The sequence below is a fragment of the Sparus aurata genome, chromosome 2 (assembly GCF_900880675.1).
Source record: "Sparus aurata chromosome 2, fSpaAur1.1, whole genome shotgun sequence".
NCBI lineage: Eukaryota > Metazoa > Chordata > Actinopteri > Spariformes > Sparidae > Sparus > Sparus aurata.
The window spans coordinates 1,535,734-1,552,704 of record NC_044188.1 but is presented as its reverse complement, the minus strand read 5'-3'; the positions used below and the strand labels follow the sequence as shown (position 1 = coordinate 1,552,704).

General features: G+C 44.0%; 2 protein-coding genes across 3 annotated transcripts in view; both read left to right on the top strand.

The window, feature by feature from the left end:
* The first annotated feature begins 103 nt into the window (after positions 1 to 103).
* Positions 104 to 7,792, top strand: LOC115569848 (scavenger receptor cysteine-rich type 1 protein M130-like). 2 transcript variants are annotated; one of them, XM_030398015.1, is made up of 9 exons: positions 104 to 492; positions 1,130 to 1,411; positions 2,167 to 2,433; positions 2,525 to 2,827; positions 3,679 to 3,984; positions 4,058 to 4,363; positions 6,384 to 6,713; positions 7,136 to 7,221; positions 7,329 to 7,792. In XM_030398015.1, exons 1-9 carry the CDS (start codon positions 375 to 377, stop codon positions 7,353 to 7,355), a joined length of 2,025 nt encoding a protein of 674 aa, XP_030253875.1. In that variant the 5' UTR covers positions 104 to 374; the 3' UTR covers positions 7,356 to 7,792. The 2 variants fall into 2 exon arrangements, with proteins under 2 accessions (XP_030253875.1, XP_030253884.1); XM_030398024.1 differs by lacking the exons at positions 1,130 to 1,411; positions 2,167 to 2,433 and having other exon boundaries at positions 106 to 492.
* Positions 7,793 to 15,128: 7,336 nt separating this feature from the next.
* The window catches only part of LOC115571061 (scavenger receptor cysteine-rich type 1 protein M160-like), a 30,453-nt gene continuing 28,610 nt past the window's right edge, over positions 15,129 to 16,971 (top strand). The window contains exon 1 of the mRNA XM_030400099.1: positions 15,129 to 15,177. Coding sequence (XP_030255959.1) covers positions 15,129 to 15,177 — 49 coding nt within the window. The remainder of the gene's footprint in view (positions 15,178 to 16,971) is intronic.

The window sequence follows — 16,971 nt, the reverse complement described above, 5'->3', positions numbered from 1 at the left end:
CGGTGCATCTTGGAACTAATACGCATAGGCCAATATAGGAATTATGGTGAATTATGGCGAGTATAACTGGAGACATGGCATCTCTGTGATTTAGGTCGTTACTGTCACATGTTTGCACCTGTTTGTTTATTCACATGTTTGAAATTAACTGAAGGGATAAATCATTCACTCTCTTACTTTCTTCAGACTCCGTCAGGCTGGTGAATGGAAACAGTCTGTGTTCAGGCAGACTGGAGGTGAAGTCTAACCAGAGGTGGTCCTCAGTGTGTGAAGATGACTTTGACCAGCAGGATGCAGAGGTGGTCTGTAGGGAGCTCGGCTGTGGGGCTCCTTCAGTCCTCCAGGGGGCGCTCTATGGAGAAGTGGAGGCTCCAATGTGGACCAAAGAGTTCCAGTGTGGAGGCCATGAGTCTGCTCTCCTGGACTGTAGAACCTCAGGCTCAGATAGAAACACCTGCTCACCTGGCAAAGCTGTTGGACTCACCTGCTCAGGTAGGAGAAAACATTCAGTTTGTATTATGAATTTTTAAGCTAACTGTTCCTGCTGTGAATGTGAGCATGGTTGTTCGTTTCCACAACGGGAATGTTTCCCAGAGAATGAACAGGCCACATGAAGTTAATCCTCAGAGAGTCCCTGCTCAGGGTCATACTTTTCAAAATGTACAAAACCTTTGAGCTGGGGTTTGCAGCACTGAGTATTTTTTTTATTGGTTGAGCATTGCAGCGTTTTATATCTAACCCATTTTTAAAAATCTGAAGCTGCAAACCAAACACAATGGTTTATTTGTTCATAGTGCCACGACACATCAACACAGCTACAGAAGAAAGAGTAAAGCTTTACAGTCACTCCTAACAAGGTACTTTATCATACGTCAGCAGATTAATTTGCCTAATGCTCTTCCGTCTTCAGACTGCAGTGGAAACACAGATAACAATGGGCAGAGGGATCATTTCAGTTCCCTGAAAAGAACTAAAAGAGGCTAAAAGTTCCTGGTACTTTTTGTGGAAACGCGGATAAAGAAGCAGCCTTTTGATTAACTGGCAGCCTGTCCAGGTGAACCCCACCTACAGTCCTGCTGGTGACTGACATCGTCGTATTGTTCATTTGTTTCTTCTTGTTCCTACGCAGCACCCGATGAGGTCAGGCTGGTTGGAGGAGCCTCGCAATGCGGTGGCACACTGGAGATTTACAAACTGAGCGAATGGAAACCAGTAGACGACAGCGGCTGGAACCTGAGGTTAGCAGGCGTAGTGTGTGGACATCTGGACTGTGGCTCGGCTGTCTCAATCCAAAGACGACAGACGCCCTCGAGCAGATTTATTTGGGGACTCAAATCCTGTGAAGAATCTTCACCGATTAAATGTTTAAGACTTATATCTTCATCTGCTGTCCTCGAAGTAACCTGCTCAGGTAACAACATGAATATTTACTAGTAATCTTTACAGTGACTTGTCCTGTCACACATCTGTAAAACTGACTAACTTTGACTAGAAAACGTTATTATCCAGGATAATGACAGCATAAAACTTTGAGTAGGTGGTTCGTATGAAGACATCTGGCCTCATTTCAAATCCCAAAATAAATACAGTTGTAAAATTCTGCTCAATTTCTGTTCATGACCGCTTCATCTGTCATCTCTAAAGCTGATGACAGACACACTGAGAATAATCACTCAACATTTTTTTCCGGATTTCGTGGCGACAATAAGTTAAATTTAGAGCTAGCCCTGGATTTAAAATGACCAGCTGGCCAGAAATATGACTCTGAGTTAATGCTCAATTTACTCTGGAGGTCTAAAGGAGCGCGTCGGTCTATCGGTGCTGTTTACAAGTTCATCATGATGCTCTCTTCTCTCCTCTGACAGCAAACAATCAGGAATATTAGCTGTTAACACTTAAAGGTGATCTGTAGGGTTTCTGGCCTCGAGTGTTGAAGAGACCAGAAACCCTCAATCGAAGTTCTTGAACTGTCGGAGAAGTAAATCAAAATATGTACTGAAACGCGGTGACACACTGCTCAATATTTCAACTCCAATTTATCAATTTAAATGTCCCATCTTGTAAAAGTGAGATTTCCTGTCTTTTTTATTAGAAGGCCTAAATTCACAGACTTTGCAGAGCCATGTTATAAAAAAAGCTCTGTTGCTCTCTGTTTCTTTTCACCAGACTCTGTCAGGCTGGTGAATGGAAACAGTCTGTGTTCAGGCAGACTGGAGGTGAAGTCTAACCAGAGGTGGTCCTCAGTGTGTGAAGATGACTTTGACCAGCAGGATGCAGAGGTGGTCTGTAGGGAGCTCGGCTGTGGGGCTCCTTCAGACTTCAAGGGGGGACTCCATGGAGACTGTGGTGGCCATGAGTCTGCTCCTCTGGACTGTAGAAGCTCAGTTGAAAACACCTGCTCACCTGGCAAAGCTGTTGGACTCACCTGCTCAGGTAGGAGAGGAGCCACAACTTTGATTTTATTCTCCTCTTGATTTCAAGTCACTTCCCTTCATTCCCTAATCATTCACTTGTCTTTGTTCAGACCCTGTTGATGTCAGGTTGGTGGGAGGAACCAGCCGTTGCAGTGGTAGACTAGAGATGAAACACCGTGAGATCTGGAAAGCTGTGGATACTGAAGACTTTGACTGGGACCAGAAGGCAACATCTGTAATATGTCGAAGGCTGGACTGTGGTTCCGCTGTTTCCACAGAGAAGAAAATGGATTCCTCTGAAGAATCTGTGTGGTGGATCAACTCTTCCTGTGTTCAATCTAATTCTACACTGAGGGATTGTGTGACTACCAAAGAGGAGTCCAGCACTAACAGCCTGGAAGTCACCTGTTCAGGTAACACCAGTGATATATTTTTATAAAAATAAGTGTTAAATGGCTCCATAATGTAAAGTGTTTGGTCACCAACCCACAAATGAAACAGACACGAAGTCGGCTTAAACAGCATCAATGCCTACAGCAGCTTTAATGAAAGCTTTCCTTGCCTACCACATCTTTGGGTCACTAGAGTTTTGTGCTGCGTTCCAGAAATACCAGAACTTGAAAATATTTAGCTCCTACTAGCAAAAATACAATGGTATGCCTCTGGGCACATCCAACTACCCTGATTACATGAGGGAGCAGCTGCCTAACCCAACACAATAATGGGGTGGTCCAATGATGCGTACCCTTGCCAAAGAGAAATCATTTTAATATGGTCAGCTCAGTTTTTCGTTGACTTTTGGCGTTGTGCACCTGCAATGATTAAAAGCCAGAAGTTTGAAATCTCAACCAGGAAATTCTGACCTTCGACGTCGGCTGGAACGTGGCAACAGTCCTGGTCCGAGTCGCTGTAAATCACCTCCTACAGTTTCTCCTCTCTCGCCAGACTGATCCCCTCGATCTGAGAGGTTGTGTCCAGTCCCAGTCCGGTGACTAGGTGGTGACTTCCCCATTGATCTGAGGTTGCCAGATCTCACCGTACCACACCAGTCGCTCTATAAAAGAGATTTGGATGATGGTTATACAAAGATACAAATCTTCTCACTGATGGTCAAGATTGCTTATGTATGTCATATTGAGACATCTTTAGACTGTTGCATAGCCAGTTAAAAGGTTCCTCCTGGGAGTATTTCCATACTGTAGTATTAATTCTCATACTTAAGTCGAATATCTGAGAACCTCTTCTACTACTGTCGTATCCTCAGACTCCATCAGGTTGGTGAATGGAAACAGTCTGTGTTCAGGCAGACTGGAGGTGAAGTCTAACCAGAGGTGGTCCTCAGTGTGTGAAGATGACTTTGACCAGCAGGATGCAGAGGTGGTCTGTAGGGAGCTCGGCTGTGGGGCTCCTTCAGTCCTCCAGGGGGCGCTCTATGGAGAAGTGGAGGCTCCAATGTGGACCAAAGAGTTCCAGTGTGGAGGCCATGAGTCTGCTCTCCTGGACTGTAGAACCTCAGGCTCAGATAGAAACACCTGCTCACCTGGTGAAGCTGTTGGACTCACCTGCTCAGGTAGGAGATACGCAGCTTTGATACAGTTCACCAGCTTTCTTCCTCTTCTAATCGCTATCCTGTCTCTGCTCAGATCTAGATAACATCCAGTTGGTGGGAAAGAACAGTCGCTGTGCTGGTATACTGGAGATGAAGAACAAGGGAGAGTGGAGACCAGTGGCTGACTGGGATTCTAAATGGGACCAGAAGTCTGCAGCTGCCATTTGTCGACTGCTGGATTGTGGTTCTGTTGTTTCAAACGAGACAACAGATGATGCTCCAGACCAACTGGTGTGGTGGATCAAGGCGTCCTGTGTCCAGTCATCATCTGCTCCGACGAAGTGTATAAAACTGACTGATGATAGTGAAAGCTATTTCCGCCTTGAAGTGGTGTGCTCAGGTAAGACTGAAGAGTCACATCTGAAGTTACTTTCTTCTTTGTTTGATGTCTTTTGTGATTGCCCACATTTTTGTCACTGATGACCACAAAACAGGAGGGATGAAATCAACGAACCTGATGCGCCAGGTGGTCTGAAAAGGGCAGAAAGTAATAAATGGTTGGCAGCTGATTGTACGAACCATCTGTCTATCTCAGACTAAATTCAAACAAATCACATCAAAGAACAATATGACTGGCAGAAGACTGGTACCACCAGCAGAGCCCGGTATAACAAAATCTCATCAGAGCCAGTCGACAGAACAGCGATAACACCTTTTTGATTGAGTAAAGCATTTAGTGACGTTCCCTTCTCTTCTTTCAATGGAGTATAGTCGGGCCCCACAGTCCCCTTTGTTACATATGGTATTTAGTTGGAGATATCATTCACCTGAATACGCCTGTTTTTTTCCATTATCCATATACGAAAAAATGAAAGGTAATGGGGTCTGTTCTGTGGGGACACCAATCCTCCATCCAAGTTCTGTAAAAAAAATCTGTTGACTATTCTGTGATCCTGCTGACAAAGGTGCTTGGTGAAGTTAGTAATGACTCTTTCTATTATATATTTTTGATTCACAGAGGTTTTGTATTTGTAAACCTTTCCTTCGAGTCTAGAAAAAGCAATTTAAAAATCTGTGACATCATCGCAATTTTAAAGGCGGGAGAAACCAAACCAGAGTCCTGCACGGGTCTTATTTTGCAAACCCGCATACGCCCGTACCCGTCATACTTAAAACCGCATCCGACCCGTTTCCCGACAGTAGCACAAATTACATTCCGCACCCGAGCTGACCCGCTATGAATTGATACCGACGCCCGACCCGCACCCGAAGCAAAATTAGACTTACGCAGTTTTTAAAAATGAAAGTAAGCCAGCATGGGGAATGGGAGTTCTGGGAGGGCGCAAGCACCCATGAATGAGCTTATATGAAATATACCGTATTGACCCGAATATAGGACGACCCTGATTATAACACGACCCCTCTTTTCAAGACTAATCTTCAGAAATAACTCTGATAACCAAAATTAGTTTCTCAATAACAAACTCACATACCCTCCTGTCAGTCTCTTGGAAGCGGCCGCTTAGAGGACCACGATAAGCTTTTCTCTTACTGTCAGCGTTTTCAGACGGTCTTTTTGGACCCGCCATCTTCGGACGTTACACTCCGTAACCCCATATTTCTTGGCTGGCTGACAGTTGTTTGACGCCTCCGCTGCATTGATCTCATTATCTTAAAATCAGCATCATAGCTCCGCCTCAGATGTCTGTTAACTTGCCCCACTTTTGACCCATTTGCTCCGTAAAATCACAGTGTCTCTCCATTTTTCATTTCCTGTCACTTTTTCTCCGCTGTGATTGACAGAAAACCACAGCCACAGTGTCAGTGACGTCTCTAATAAGCTGGCGCCCTCTGCCGTTGTGGTCGCGTAGCGACCCAGACAACTATCAGCATGTGTCAACGGTTAGACCCCGATTATAAGACGACCCCACTTTTTCACATAATTTTCATCGAAAAAAACCTCGCCCTATATGCGGGTCAATACAACACATGCTTATCATTTTGAAATGCAGGCATATTTTTGTAGATGTGTCGCTAATGATTTTTTTTTTTTGCACCTGACGCCATGAAAATGACAATCGCAAAACCTGACCTGCGCTCACTAGGCGTCCGACCCGATCCACACCCGTGTCCGACACAGGACATTATTTTTCACCCTATCATCCAAATTGTGTGGGTCACCCGTCGGGTACCCGCGGGTACCCGAACCCGTGCAGGACTCTGAACCAAACTGCACATATTCAGTGGGACACAAGGAAGCGAACTCGGAAGATAGAAAACGTTTTGCTTGTATTTGCCAGGTGATGAATTCTTATTGGACGGAATGGATGCCATCATTGGGTTCACCATCGATCTATTTATAATTGTTGCACTTGCCCTTTATCTATTCGTTGACATGTGCGCTCCCTCTCTGTTAACAGATTTGCTCGTTCAGCCAAAAATCTCACCCACTCCCTCCATGGATGGGGTCTCCAGGGCAAAGCAGCAGGGGCTCCAGGTGCTCCAGGGCTCCGACTTCACCATCACATGCTCTATCGAACCACAGTACCAAGGAGGTTCCTTCCAGCTCTTCTTCACCTCCTCCAACACAGTGCAGAACTACACCCAGCCAGCTGTCAATCACTCTGCCCACTTCCTGTTTTATGCTGCAGACCACACCCACCAAGGGGACTACAGCTGCGTTTATCACGTCAACGTTTTCTCCCATAACTTCTCCTCTGAGAGCCGGCCTCTCCATCTCACTGTTGCAGGTATCACAAGATAATCAGGGGGATGTAAATCTGACCATCTTAACATGCAGACTTTTAGTGTTGGAATGTAACAAAATAAAGTCCACAAAACATTTCTGGAGCTTCACAGCAAAACAGCGTTGCAGCATTCTCCGAGACAACTGAAGTGGCTGGAGACTTGTTTTAAAATGGAAAAAAAAACCCCAAAAACAGCATAATCCAAGTCTCCAGAACCCCAGAGATCCTAAATTGATTTGACAGAATGATTTTTTACAACCTTTTTTGAGCAGAAATCTTCACTGTAGCTGCTAAACTACAAGCGTACCGTCTGAGTCCAAAGATTTTTTTGTGAAGCTCTAGAAATGTTTTGTGGACTATGGACCTTAGCTTTTAATTATAATGATGTGATATTATAAGATGTGATGGTTTTAAATCTGTTTCAGCCCCTCTAACAGAGCTGATCATCAGACTCGTTGTCCTCCTGCTGGGTTTAATGTCACTAATCACTGCCCTCTGCTGCCACTCAAAGGTACAGTACGCACGAGGTTACACTGAGTATTCAGCATGATGTATTAAGACAGCAGACATCAGTTATTTTTACACTAACAAGACAAGTTTTCTATCATGTATCTGCAGGCCTGTAGGATCCAGAAGCCAGGATGAGAGAGGAACAGGATCTGCTAAACAAACAGTGAACACAGTGGAAGATTCAAGACAACCTGGAAATCTTGTTCATACTGACCTCCTAGGTTTAACTTCTCACCTGCTGCAGTGTCGGCTTTGGTCACAGGTGAAACACAGCACAATAAAATGCAATGAAAAATAAATTATCTGATGATCTACGGGGACTTAAAACAGTTTCTATTTGTGTTATTTATATTCATTTGCTCTTGTTGTCTTTTTCATTGCTCTTTCTTGTCATGACATTTAGCAATTTGCATTTTCTGTCTTCTTGTTTTTTTACTGATACACAAATCTGGATTTGCTTCTGTTATATCATCTTTCCGATTGTCTCATACTTACTCCATCTGTCAAAACACTTTGATCGACCTATTTTTAAAAAAGTGCTCTGAGTGTAATAAACTTTTATACAAAAGTTATTACTCGTTGTTATTGATTGACTGATCAGTATGATGTTATGCTTGTTGCAGCCTGTCTGTAGTGGAGGACATCTCTGTGTTTACAGAACTGTCCTTTGGTTCTTACTGAACTCATGCAGTCCAACAGCAGAGACATGTTTTTACAGTTGTGTTACAGACTCTGAAAGCAAACTTTGCACACAAACATCATTCAACTTTGCTCGAGCGGCCATGCAGCATGAGTGAAAACAGAGTAGCTTTCAAGACTACTGGAGGTGAATGTGTGATATTCAAAAGATAAAGACTTTGGGTGGAGTTTCACCTCATTTATAAAACTCAGAATCACTCAGAATCTAAGTACTCGCCCTGGGTGATCGTGCATGTGTGTCCTCCTCCCAGTGTCACCTATACTGACATATTTAAAGAGTCTCAGTTTGATTATCAAAGTGGGAAAGAAGGAAAAGGCAAAACTGTAGACTGCAAGTTCAAAGTAGGACTGTGGTTTTGAAAGGGACCAAAAGAAATCATACAAGGTCATTTCAATAAGGGAATATGATCAGCTCAGGCAGCTTCCTGTTTGCGCAATAGAGATTAAAAGTCAAACAGGAAACTGCACATTTGATGAGAACTGATCAAGACATAAGGTCAACAGACGGTCAGTGAGAGAGAGTGACAGGCTGTTCGGACAACACCCCAACTGGACATGAATCCCATAGACCGACTGCTGCTGTTCGCGTTGCTCTGGAGCTCAGGTACGACCTTGACCCCGAAAACCTCACTGCTTCCTGCACATAATGAGTGTGGATTGTCACTTTTGTCCAAAGCCACTGAGAATAAGTACATTTGTCACAGATTCTGCTGTCCTGACATTGGTCGAGAGTTTGTTCCACCACTGAGCTGCCAAAACAGAAAGTCGCGACTTTGCTGAGCTGTTCTACGATTACACGGTTTTATTGCTGTTTAATGTTCTTTGTAATGTTTGGATTTATGACCCTGACAGCCTATATAACATATATATCTAAAGTGTGTAACAAATATTGTATTTGAATGATTTCATGACATTGACAGAGTTACAGTTGTAGTCAAAGACTGGAAGATGACTTTCAGCTGCAACATTATTCATAAAATCTTGGTTAAAATGGGGATATTGCCATAGAAACGTAAACACGCTTGGCGGGAATGAAAATCTTACTTTTTGCTGAATTGTAATAGGAATTGAATTAGGTTCATTTTGAATTGATTCATATTCTGTAACTTCTTACCTTTCAAATGAGACCAAAATATACATAAAAGCCTTATTCCTGATTCATTTTGGGTATCTTATTTTAGTTTAGTGAGTTTTTGTCCTGAGGCTAGGAAGAGGATAACTTTCTGAGCCTCCACAATGGTATCACCATGTTGCCTTTTCCACATCTGTCCAGGAAACAGGTTATGTTTTTGCATTTATGATGATAAAAGAAGCAATTTGGGGGCATTTTGACGCTTATTGCAAGAAATATACAACCCAGTTTCCAGAATAAATGTTAGTTAGTAAGCTTCTGCAAACACAGAGATTAGTTAAAACTAAATGTTTAATATTGCAACTTCATATTTATTTTTTGTGCTTATGCTGTTAAGGTTTTTGCACAAAAAACACTTGGTTAGGTTCAGGAAACCATCATAGTTTGTCTTGAAATACCTGTTTTAGTCACAGCAATCATGGATTGAAGATGGTCCAACTCCTTGAGAAAAAGATCTGGTTTTGTTCCAAAAAATGGCTGACAGTAACCCCAGGTCTCCTTAAAAATATCCCGTGGTGTGACTCGAACTGTTTTGAAGCCTTGTTGGCTTGTAATAACGCCAAAACCATGACCCTACAGCTGTGGATGTGAAAGGTGGCTGCAACCACCACGCCCGATCTAATTAGTTCCTTTATTTGAAATGATTTTGTTTCTGTTTTTAGGATTCTCTCCAGGTCTCCTGGCAGAAGAAATCAGTACTTCTGAAGGTAAACTGATACATACAAAGGCCTAAATGAAGAATACAACAAGAGATTATCATATTATGTTATACTAACAACTCTTACCCGTGCTTAGAGATTGATGACATCCAGTTGGTTGGAGGATCCAGCTACTGTTCTGGTGAACTACAGGTGAAGAGCCAGGGTGTTTGGATAAAAGTGGATGACCATGACTGGAACCTCAAGTTAGCAGATGCAGTTTGTAGACATCTGGACTGTGGTTCCGTGGTTGAGGTTTTCTCAAGCAGTTACCCATATTTATCTCCATGGAGAATAGCGCCTTTCTGTCTAAATTCTGGAACCGAACTGAGGAAATGTTTCATGAAAGGGTCCATAACTCCTTGTACCAGTCTGGGGATCACCTGTTCAGGTAATGCCATCAGAAGCCATAACACAAAAACACTCATCACACTAATAGGACTCTATGTTCAGTCTTTATCTAATCGACCCCACGCTGATCAGTCTACAAAACATTTCTCAAGCTTCACAGCAATACAGTGTAGCAGATTTCTCCTCGACAACTGAAGTGGCTGGAGACTTTGTTTCAAAACAGAATAGACATATGTAACATTTATTATATTCTCTTATTCGTTCTCTCTCTTTTCCCTGATAGACTCCATCAGGCTGCTGAATGGAAACAGTCTGTGTTCAGGCAGACTGGAGGTGAAGTCTAACCAGAGGTGGTCCTCAGTGTGTGAAGATGACTTTGACCAGCAGGATGCAGAGGTGGTCTGTAGGGAGCTCGGCTGTGGGGCTCCTTCAGTCCTCCAGGGGGCGCTCTATGGAGAAGTGGAGGCTCCAATGTGGACCAAAGAGTTCCAGTGTGGAGGCCATGAGTCTGCTCTCCTGGACTGTAGAACCTCAGGCTCAGATAGAAACACCTGCTCACCTGGTGAAGCTGTTGGACTCACCTGCTCAGGTAGGAGAGGAGCTGCAGTTTGTATGATTGGAGTTTCTATTAAATGTGACTTCTCTTTTTCTCCTGTCTGCTCAGAGCCCGATATTGTCCAGTTGGTGGGAGGATCCAGTCGCTGTGCTGGTGAACTGGAGGTGAAACAACATGGCGTGTGGAGAAAAGTCATTGATGCAATGCGTCAGTGGAATCTAAAGACAGCAGATGCAGTGTGCAGACAACTGGACTGTGGCTCTGCTGTGTCAACAGGGCTGATACAGAGTTTAACATCCGTACCTGTCTGGAGGATTAGTTCAATTTGTCTTCAGTCCGGGTCTGCAGTTAGTGATTGTGTATCTACCACAACTGATTCTGCCAAATACCACCTGGAGGTCAAGTGTTCAGGTAACACCAGCAAACACATCAGCTGTGATGGTTGTCTTGTTATTTACATTTTTTCATTCCACAGATCGAAGCCACACTAGATCAAGGAGCAGTCATCAAGGATAAGTGATTAGTTTTATATTCCAGCCCACCTTAGTGACACATCGTTGCTGGTATATGCAGGAAGGCATACATGCATAGGGAAGGAAGAGGCAGCATTGAATTATAGAAGATATTCAGCCATCAAAAGAAAAAACAGCAGAAAAGTTTCATACAATCACCTGCTGATTGAAGAGAATGAGAAGTTTCCTGAACCTGAATACAGAAGCAACACTCTTTCTGTCTGTTGCTGTCTTTCTTCAGACTCTGTCAGGCTGGTGAATGGAAACAGTCTGTGTTCAGGCAGACTGGAGGTGAAGTCTAACCAGAGGTGGTCCTCAGTGTGTGAAGATGACTTTGACCAGCAGGATGCAGAGGTGGTCTGTAGGGAGCTCGGCTGTGGGGCTCCTTCAGTCCTCCAGGGGGCGCTCTATGGAGAAGTGGAGGCTCCAATGTGGACCAAAGAGTTCCAGTGTGGAGGCCATGAGTCTGCTCTCCTGGACTGTAGAACCTCAGGCTCAGATAGAAACACCTGCTCACCTGGCAAAGCTGTTGGACTCACCTGCTCAGGTAGGACAGGAGCTGCTGCTCTGATCTTATTTGAGTTTCTATTAAATGTGACTTCTTGTTGATCTTTTACCCTTGTCTGCTCAGAACGCGATATTGTCCAGTTTGTCGGAGGATCCAGTCGTTGTGCTGGTGAACTGGAGGTGAAACAACAAGGCATGTGGCGAAAAGTGGATGAAGCAATGCTTCAGTGGAATCTAAAGAGAGCAGATTCATTGTGCAGACAACTGGACTGTGGCTCTGCTGTGTCAACAGGGCAGATACAGAGTTTAACATCCGTACCTGTCTGGAGGATTAGTTCAACTTGTCTTCAGTCCGGGTCTGCAGTTAGTGATTGTGTATCTACAACAACTGATTCTTCCGAATACCACCTGGAGGTCAAGTGTTCAGGTAACACTAGCAAACACATCAGCTGTGATGGTTGTCTTGTTGTTTACATTTCTTCATTTAGCAGATCCGAGCCACATTGGATCAAGTAGCAGTCATCAAGGATAACTGCTTAGTTTCATATTCTAGCTCAGGAAATTGACACATTGTTGCTGGCATATGCAGGAAGGCATACATGCATAGGGAAGGAAGAGGCAGCATTCAATTGTAGAAGTTATTCAGTCATCAAGGGAGAACACAGCAGAAAGGTTTTATATGATCACCTGCTGATTGTAGAGAATGTTCCTGAACCTGAATACAGAAGTAGAAATCCTTCTGTCTGTTGCTGTCTTTCTTCAGACTCTGTCAGGCTGGTGAATGGAACCAGCCTGTGTTCAGGCAGACTGGAGGTGAAGTCTAACCAGAGGTGGTCCTCAGTGTGTGAAGATGACTTTGACCAGCAGGATGCAGAGGTGGTCTGTAGGGAGCTCGGCTGTGGGGCTCCTTCAGTCCTCCAGGGGGCGCTCTATGGAGAGGTGGAGGCTCCAATGTGGACCAAAGAGTTCCAGTGTGGAGGCCATGAGTCTGCTCTCCTGGACTGTAGAACCTCAGGCTCAGATAGAAACACCTGCTCACCTGGCAAAGCTGTTGGACTCACCTGCTCAGGTAGGAGAGGAGCTACAAGTTGAATTTGATTGGAGTTTCCATTAAATGTGACTTCTTTTTTCTTCCCATCTTTTATTCTTGACTGTGCAGAGCCCAATATTGTCCAGTTGGTGGGAGGATCCAGTCACTGTGCTGGTGAACTGGAGGTGAATCAACAAGGCTTGTGGAGAAAAGTGATTGGTGCAATGGGTCAGTAGAATCTGAAGACAGCAGATGCAGTGTGCAGACAACTGGACTGTGGCTCTGCTGTTTCGACAGGACCGGTACAGAGTTTAACACCTGTACCTGTCTGGAGGATAAATTCAACTTGTCTTCAGTCCGGGTCTGCAGTTAGTGATTGTGTATCTTCAACAACTGATTCTGCCAAATACCACCTGGAGGTCAAGTGTTCAGGTAACACCAGCAAACACATCAGCTGTGATGGTTGTCTTGTTGTTTACATTTATATTCTTCATTCGGCAGATCAAAGCCACACGACATCAAGTAGCAGTCATCAAGGATAAGTGCTTAGTTTTATATTCCACCTCACATAAGTGTCACATTGTTGCTGATATATGCAGCAAGACATACATGCATAGGGAAGGAAGAGGCCGTATTGTATTGTAGAAGGTATTCAGCCATCAAGGGAGAAAACAGCAGAAAAGATTCGTACAATCACCTGCTGATTGTAGAGAAGGAGAAGGTTCCATAACCTGAATACAGAAGTAGAAATCCTTCTGTCTGTTGCTGTCTTTCTTCAGACTCTGTCAGGCTGGTGAATGGAAACAGTCTGTGTTCAGGCAGACTGGTGATGAAGTCTAACCAGAGGTGGTCCTCAGTGTGTGAAGATGACTTTGACCTGCAGGATGCAGAGGTGGTCTGTAGGGAGCTCGGCTGTGGGGCTCCTTCAGTCCTCCAGGGGGCGCTCTATGGAGAAGTGGAGGCTCCAATGTGGACCAAAGAGTTCCAGTGTGGAGGCCATGAGTCTGCTCTCCTGGACTGTAGAACCTCAGGCTCAGATAGAAACACCTGCTCACCTGGCAAAGCTGTTGGACTCACCTGCTCAGGTAGGAGAGGAGCTGCAGGCTTTGATTCTACAGCAAGTTATGTCATTTATTTAACCTATTACTCTCTTGTAACTCTTCAGAGCCCAATGACATCCGGTTAGTTGGAGGATCCAGCTCCTGTGTGGGCAGACTTGAGATGAAACATAAAGGAAAATGGAAACCAGTGTCTCTCCCGTTCGTTTCAATGTGGGACCTGATGTCTGCAGCGGTTGTATGTAGACAGCTGGACTGTGGTTCTGTTCTTTCAATAGAAACAATACATGAGGACAAAACAGATACATGGACAATCATAACTTCCTGTGGCCAGTCTGAGTCTGCCATCAGGGAATGTGCATTAATATGGCCTTTACCTACCCGACATACTCTGAAAATGACCTGCTCAGGTAAAAACCAACAAAGGCAATTACTTTAACAGTAATCCTTGAAAAAAAAAGAAGTAGCCACCTTGGGACCATATTTTGGCACCTTATATATTGTTCGTCATATTATATTAAAGTTAAAGTACACACTGTTAGAATGATCGTCAATGTTTTAAATTTAGTTCTGTTTTTTAATCTGATGCATTAAGAACTGAAATTGGACTCACCAAAATGACAGAATCACTGCCGTCTTGCTCGCTTATATTGTCCACCCTGCCATCTTTGACCAACAACAACATCTTGTTAATTTTCTCTCATCCCCAATAGACTCTGTCAGGCTGGTGAATGGAAACAGTCTGTGTTCAGGCAGACTGGAGGTGAAGTCTAACCAGAGGTGGTCCTCAGTGTGTGAAGATGACTTTGACCAGCAGGATGCAGAGGTGGTCTGTAGGGAGCTCGGCTGTGGGGCTCCCTCAGTCCTCCAGGGGGCGCTCTATGGAGAAGTGGAGGCTCCAATGTGGACCAAAGAGTTCCAGTGTGGAGGCCATGAGTCTGCTCTCCTGGACTGTAGAACCTCAGGCTCAGATAGAAACACCTGCTCACCTGGCAAAGCTGTTGGACTCACCTGCTCAGGTAGGACATCTTCATGTTTGATTTTACTTGATCTAATCAAAAGGTATTTAATTCTTTTATTAATTAGTCTCCTGTCTCTTTCCAGAGCCTGATAATGTCAGGTTGTCAGGGGGAAGCAGTCACTGCGATGGCACGTTAGAGATGAAACAATGTGGATAGTGGAGACCAGTGACTAGCATCGTCTCTGGATGGGACCAGAAGTTAGCATCTGTTCGCATGTAAACAACTCAACTGTGGTTCTGTTGTTTCAAAAAAAAACAGAGAAACTACATATAATCCTGCCTGGCAGATCAGCGAGACCTGTGTTCAGTCTGATTCTATACACCTGCTGCGGGAGTGTTTGATGATGCCTGGTGGATTCCAGCTGCTCATCAGTCTGGAGGTGATCTGCTCAGGTAACCTGAACAGTGACCTTCAGTGAATTTTCTATTCTCATAGGAGTCTCACGCAATTTCCAATTTTGTTCACAGATTTTCTGGCTCAGCCAAACATCTCCTTCTCCCCTCACATTGACGGGTTGTCCGAGAACAAGCAGCTTCAGGTGCTGCTGGGCTCCAGTTTCACCATCAGCTGCTCCATCCTGCCCCAGCATCCAGGAGGCTCTTTCCAGCTTATTTTGACCAACTCTGCAACATCACAGAACTACACCCTGCCAGCTGTCAATCACTCTGCCCACTTCCTGTTCTCTGCCGCAGACCACACCCACCGAGGGGACTACAGCTGTGTTTATCACGTCTACGTTTTCTCCCATAAATTCACCTCGGAGAGCCGCCGTCTCTATGTTGCTGTCGCAGGTAACTTTACCGAGAATCTGCGTCATTTTACGTTTCTGCAAACCACAAATAGTTTCATGTGTACATATCATAGATATTATACATACATTTCTACAACAAGAGTCCTATCACATTCACATCGTGACTATTGAGCTTACTTTTATGTCATAAGAAGGAGGGCGTGATGGCTAGGCACGACAGCTGCCAAACCAGGGTGTTTGGGAAACCTGTTCATTTCGAATAGAGTTGGAACAGTTTCCAGCCATGATAGTGGCAACAAACCTGGATATTTTTTTGATGAGATGTCTTGACAGTTTCCAGCCATGTTTGTGGCCACAGAGCTAGACAAGCCAAAAAATGATTTTCATAAGTCTTGCACAGCCATTTGTGGTTTCCCATAGAGATTGTTTTTGAACACACAATGGGAGATGGCAGGTTTTATACCCAAAGTATACGACAAATATTTTTCCAACCATAACAACAAGTTGTTATGGGGCCCAAACCTAACCAGACCGTGGTTACAGGGCTGTCACAACATCAAACTGAGCCTAAAGCAATGCAAAGTTGCCACCTGAGGAAATGTGCAACATATTCATGTTTTGCAGAAACGTAAGATGCCAACATTTAAAAACACTAAGCCTACAGTAGTAAAAATGCAAGGTGCAAAAGCTTAAAATAATTAATTTGATTTGATTTAAAATATCCAGTGAAGCAAAGAAAACTGCATGTTCCTGTATGAACTGATGTGATGACTGTGAATCTCTTTCAGCCTCTTTAACAGATCTGATCATCAGGCTGGCACTCATAGTGCTGATGGTGGCGTTCAGTGCGGCCATGTTTTTCTACTACAAGGTACACATCAGTGGAAGTGACTGTCGTGGTGTAATATGTAAAACTCAAGTGTTCACATGGGATCACAATTCGGTGTGTTTGGTTAAGCAGAGAAAACAGAAGCAAAACATTTTGATCAACTACATTATGTACCAAACATTTCCTGTACTGAAGAAGCATGTTGCCCAAGATGTTTCTGGGACCTCTGGCAGAAATAGAAATACTACTTTATATAAAAGTATACTGTTTTAGCGGTATTTTGAGCAGGTATTTTGTGACTTAAATACATTGTTTTGCCATGCCTCTATAGGCCAGCAGAAGGCCAAGACGAGAAGACAACATTGAGCTTGATTACCTTGGTGGTGCTCAAGATGGAAACGGTGGAGCCGAAGAGGCAGGAGGCGAGGGACCATAGAAGTACACATCCAGGGTTTCCAGGAGAGGACTCAGTACTGGGGTCAGAAGAGATACATATGAATTTAACAAAAAAACGTTTAAACATTTGTAAATGACAATGTGCTTTCCCTGCTGTATTCTTATATTTTAAATTATTGCACTGACTGATTAAAGAGATAATGCAGTGAG

Excerpts from the sequence above, each read along its gene's own strand:
- LOC115569848 (XM_030398015.1), top strand. The coding sequence starts at position 375 with ATGTGGACCAAAGAGTTCCAGTGTGGAGGCCATGAGTCTGCTCTCCTG. Across the intron at positions 3,985-4,057 it reads TGTTGGACTCACCTGCTCAG|ATCTAGATAACATCCAGTTG; the intron begins GTAGGAGATACG and ends GTCTCTGCTCAG. Across the intron at positions 7,222-7,328 it reads CCCTCTGCTGCCACTCAAAG|GCCTGTAGGATCCAGAAGCC; the intron begins GTACAGTACGCA and ends ATGTATCTGCAG.